This window comes from Chionomys nivalis, chromosome 3 (genome assembly GCF_950005125.1).
Source record: "Chionomys nivalis chromosome 3, mChiNiv1.1, whole genome shotgun sequence".
Lineage (NCBI taxonomy): Eukaryota > Metazoa > Chordata > Mammalia > Rodentia > Cricetidae > Chionomys > Chionomys nivalis.
Window position 1 is genome coordinate 85,651,903 of NC_080088.1, and position 4,641 is coordinate 85,656,543.

Sequence of the window (4,641 nt, forward strand, 5' to 3'; positions counted from 1 at the left end):
GGAGAGCCGAGGGAGCACCATGTGGAGCCCCCACACAGGAACACTGGGAAGGGCGCCGTGCTGGAGCAGAACCCGGAGCTCCATGGGGGGGACTGAGGGTGAGGGAGGGCGGTGGCTAGCTGTAAGGTGAGAGAAGCTGCCCTTGAACCTCCGCAAGGCCCCAGCAGAGAGTGACAGCCCATGCCTGTGGCTACCTAGCCCACATTCTAAACCTAGGGACCCAGAGGCAGAGGAGTCTCTAAGAAAACAAAGGTTTATTTAAAATTTTGTACATAAATAAATAAATAAATATCTTCTGGCATTACAGAGACCATACAATTACAGTCAGTCCCCAGCGGGGTCAGGACCTGGAGGAAGGGGGTGAGGGAGGTCGTTTATGGTGGAGAAGAGGGATCAGTCTTCATTTGACGGATGTAGAAACAAACTAAGTCATTTTCCCCAGTACAACACCACTGGAGACATTTCCTCTCCGCTAAGAGGACTTCGAACAGCAAGACCTGTCCCTGGTCAAGGGACAAACGGACTGAAGGAAGAGACTCCCTGGGGAGGGGGAAGGGAAAGGAAGAGTTTACTTCATAAACGTGTTGCATAAATGACCACTGTGGGAAAGAGTTGAGCACAAGGGGGGAAAATGTTATAACGGACGCAAACAGCCATTCGCGGAGTGAAAGACTCAGCTTGACCGAGGAAGAGAGGGTAGAGAGAGAGAGAGAGGGAAAGCCTGAACTAGCCCAGAATGCGCGGGCGAGGAGGCACGCCGTCGGCCAGCAAGGCGCTGGGCTCGGGCCTACACCCTCCGGGGAAGGCTGTGTCTTGGGAAGAGGACCTGGCGAACTTGGAGTCCTTCTAGACACCCTGGAGCCTAAGGGACAAGGACACTGCCTTCAAGTCTCTGCTAAAGTCTCAGCTCTGCCTAGAGCTGGGTACCATGGCAAAGCCCTACCAAAATCCATCGACTGGCAACGGGTGCCTGGGGGACCAGTCTTTGAGGAGCGGGAAGGGCCGGAGGGCGGCCAGTGGTCCTCTGAAAGGCGCACCTACGGAGTGACTGTGAGATCTCTGTCATCCTTCCCAGAGGAGGATGGAGACATGGGCAATTCGTCGTCATCCTCGGAGCACTTGGCCGAGGAGAGCGAAGAGCATTTGCAGCCTTGCGCTGCGCCTCCGCCGGCTCCCGCCCCAGCTCCTCCGCCACCGCCCCCGCCGCCGCGGTGGTTGTTGCCCTTGCCCTCTTTCTTGTGCTTCACTCGGCGGTTCTGAAACCAGATCTTCACTTGTTTCTCGGACAGATTCAGATAGGTCGCGATCTCGATGCGCCGCAGGCGGGACAGGTACATGTTGGAGGCGAACTCCCGCTCTAGCTCTAAGAGCTGCGTGCTGGTGAACGCCGTCCGCATCCTTTTGCTGCTGGGCAGCTGGTTCGAGCCGCTGTCTGGAGGAGCGACGCAGGGACAGAGAGAGAAGCCATCAAACGTCTGAGCAGTGGGCCTGATTTCCCGTGGAGCTGCGGCTAGTTTCAACCTTGGACTCTCCCACACACCCCTTCCACTCACCACGATCCACAGGCGGGCTTCTCCTCGCCAAACCACAGAATCCCTTTTCTGTCAGGTCGTCCCTAACATCCTTTTATAGAACTCCTGGAAGCTGACCTCCCTTCCTACCCCACTCCCCGCCCCACAACTCCCCAGACCTAAGATCTTCGGTCTTCACCCCGGTTCCTGCGTCCTGTCCCAGCCCACCACTGTGAGCGCCCCTCGAGGATCTGGCATAGGATCCTCACCGCCTCCACAACGCACCTTTTCCCGATCCCTAGCTCTCCCACTTGCCCCCTGCGAGCCCCGGTTCTCCCATACCAGCTTGCGCGGGGACCCCGCTTACCCACGGAGATGCAGTGAAATTGCCTGGGGTCCGGCAGCGGATAGGAAGTCTGGTAGAGCGCGGCAGCTGCTGCGGCCGCGGCCGGGCCGTGGGCGACTCCAGGAGACACGGCCGAGTGCTGGCGGCCCAGAGGCGCGTGGCAGTACTGCGATCCGAAGGGAGGGAAGGACGCCTTGAGTAGCGGCAGAGCTGGCGGCCCGGGGGGCCCATGCAACTGCGAAGCGGTGACGCACAGGGGACACACGCACAGCAAGCCGGCCTTGCGCGCGTGGCAGGCGCCGGGCGAGAGGCCGTGCAGCGCGTGCGGCGGGGGGACCGCGTAGGGGAAGAGCGGTGGCGGGCTGCCCTCCGGCGCCTTCTTGTCGCTGGCTTCCCGCAGCACAAGGGAGTCCACCAGGAAGGAACGCGGCATGGCGCCGGCGCGCGGTCCACCCGCCGCCAGCCCACCCCTGGCGCCCGAGGGAACTGCGTGTCCTGCACTCGCTTTCGCCGGTCGCTGCTTCCCGCAGCTACCCGGACCCGGGAGGCTCCACGCGCGGCTCAAGCCGGAGCTTAAGTCACTTCGGCTGCTGCTGAGGGCGCCGCCCGGAGCGCGCGAGGTGCTGGCCAGCGCTAGTGGTGCTGAAAGACGCCAGCGGCGCCGCTTAAATAGGACTATTGCCATGTGATGGGCTACGCCAGGAGCGGCCGGGGCCTCTCAATAGGGTTTTTGTGCCCTTTCTCTTGGCATTCTCTCTGCACGCTTCCTCATTATTTCACTTGTTAACTAAATGAACTGCATAATGTACTCTATTCTTGTCAACCCCACCCACGCCGTAACAGGCGCTCTCGCCCCCTCCTCTCTCCTTTTCGGGTTTATTTTCTCATTCTCCCGCGATTTAATATTCTTTTCTTTCTCTTTATTTCTTACTCCCCTTCGGCTTTGCGCTGGCGATCGGCCCATTTATCTCATTGATTTTGCACCCGTGCTGCCTCCCTTCCACAGATCCTCGTGGACACACACCCATCTCCTCTGCCCAATTGATCCTGGTTCTTTTCTTTCTGTTACCTCTTCCTTGAGTAGCCCCCCACGCCGACACAGCAAGTATATGCTTTCTCTTAGTTCTTTCAGCTCAGCTCCGTATTCCGCGAGCGTCCTAGCAGACGGCCATCATTCCCACCTGTAGAGTTCCTTCTCTCCTATTTGGAGACAGAACAGGGTTTTGGGGTAGACAATGCTCCTCAGAGGAGGGAGAGGGGCTCACTATTCTTCATTCAAGACTAACTTAGTCTCTGTCCTTCTGGTTTTTTTTTTTTTATTTGAATCTTTCAAATGGTTTCAACTTTAGTGTTGCCTATGATCCCTAGTCTTTGTTTGGTGAATCGTGGTGAACCAGCCCTTACCATCAACAACAGGGCCTTGGATGTAAAGAAACAAAACAACAAAAACAACAGCACCAAAAGAGTGGCCGGATGGCTAGATTGTGAAAACGTGCACGGAAACAGAGCGTGGGGAGTGAAAGCCATGTCATTTGTGTGAATCTCTACCACCCCATAAAATGTGGTGTGTGTGGATGGTCTAGACTCGCGCAGATGTTGCGCGCGCACTCTCCACTCGTGCGCACTCCACTAGATTCCTGGGTGCCCTCGGAACCGTTGTCTTCCCACGGCTGGAGAGAAAGAAAGGGCGGTCTTCTGTCTTTCCCAGCTTCGCTTGCCCTTTGCTTCTTCCTCCCGTCGCGTCACCCTCCCTCCCCATCACACAATGGTTAAACAACTTCAAATGCCCCGCTCTGTGTACACATCTTCAGTTTTAAAAAATCATCCGCGGTTCAGAGCTGTTTCCGTTCCTGTGCGCTTTCCATACAATGGGGAATTAGCATAAATATTTCGAATTTACTACTTTCGATTTTACAAACCGCTGCCGTCACCAGCTCTGAGTCGTGAACGGAATCGTGAGACCGGGAATGGAGAGCTTTCCGAGGATGGGGGTGGGGGAAACAGTGCAAGGCTGCCCAAACCCGAGGCGTCTGCACCGGTCTGCACTGTGCATGACATCCGTGCAGTACAAGCAGCCACAAACAACTGGTTAAAAAAAAATTAAAGATGATTTGTTATGGGAGATAGAGTGTGCGTGAGAGCAACTGCTTCTTCAATGGGAGAGTCGCAATAGGGGGAACTAACCTGCATAGAGGGCGTGCCATCTCGCCATCTAGCAGGAGTGAGGGCTCAATGGTCTCCTGGTGCTTGGCATGGGGTGTCCCCAAGCCACGGTCTCGGTCCCAAAGCGCCTGCAAACCAGCCGGTACGCATCAATGCAGCCTAATTCCCGTTCTAATTGCTCTCTGGGAAATTTGGGCTGGGCTGGGTGGCGGAGAGCGAGACTGGAAGACTGGAGAGGGGCTTCCCGCTGGGCTGAGGCGGACTGGGGAGGAGTGGGTGTGGATGCCGCCCCAGGGCAGAAGGAGAAGCCGTTGCGCCCTAGAGCTGGCAAGTCAGCGAGGTGCCAGTGCTGGGGCCCTCCTGGGAGCTGCCCACCACTCCAGGCTAGGAAGGGGTTAAGAGCCCTTGAATACAAGCAAGGCCAAAGCTACTGGGAAAGAATATGGAGGGGTGGGGGGGAATAACCAGTTTCCCCCTCTCCCTCCAGCCCCTGGACCTTATTGAATGTCATTGAAGAAAGTTTTGAATGCCAGATAAAGAGAGGCGAATTAAAGTGTGTGACAGCGGAGGATAAGCAAACACAAAGAGAACTCTGTCACACTTTGGGACAAAATCCGTGGG

At 56.7% G+C, this 4,641-nt stretch overlaps 1 protein-coding gene across 1 annotated transcript; it reads right to left on the bottom strand.

Annotated features, from left to right (window-relative positions):
- Positions 1–1,037: 1,037 nt before the first annotated feature.
- On the bottom strand, positions 1,038–2,290 carry Gsx1 (GS homeobox 1). The gene is made up of 2 exons (XM_057763393.1): positions 1,879–2,290; positions 1,038–1,432 (listed from the first exon to the last, which is right to left on the bottom strand). Exons 1-2 carry the CDS (start codon positions 2,288–2,290, stop codon positions 1,038–1,040), a joined length of 807 nt encoding a protein of 268 aa, XP_057619376.1.
- Between the last annotated feature and the right edge of the window lie 2,351 nt (positions 2,291–4,641).

What these genes read in the sequence shown, in the direction of transcription:
- Gsx1 (XM_057763393.1), bottom strand. Translation starts at nt 2,290, where the DNA reads ATGCCGCGTTCCTTCCTGGTGGACTCCCTTGTGCTGCGGGAAGCCAGC. An exon ending in ATTTCACTGCATCTCCGTGG is followed by an intron (nt 1,433 to 1,878) that starts GTAAGCGGGGTC and finishes TCGCTCCTCCAG; the next exon opens with ACAGCGGCTCGAACCAGCTG.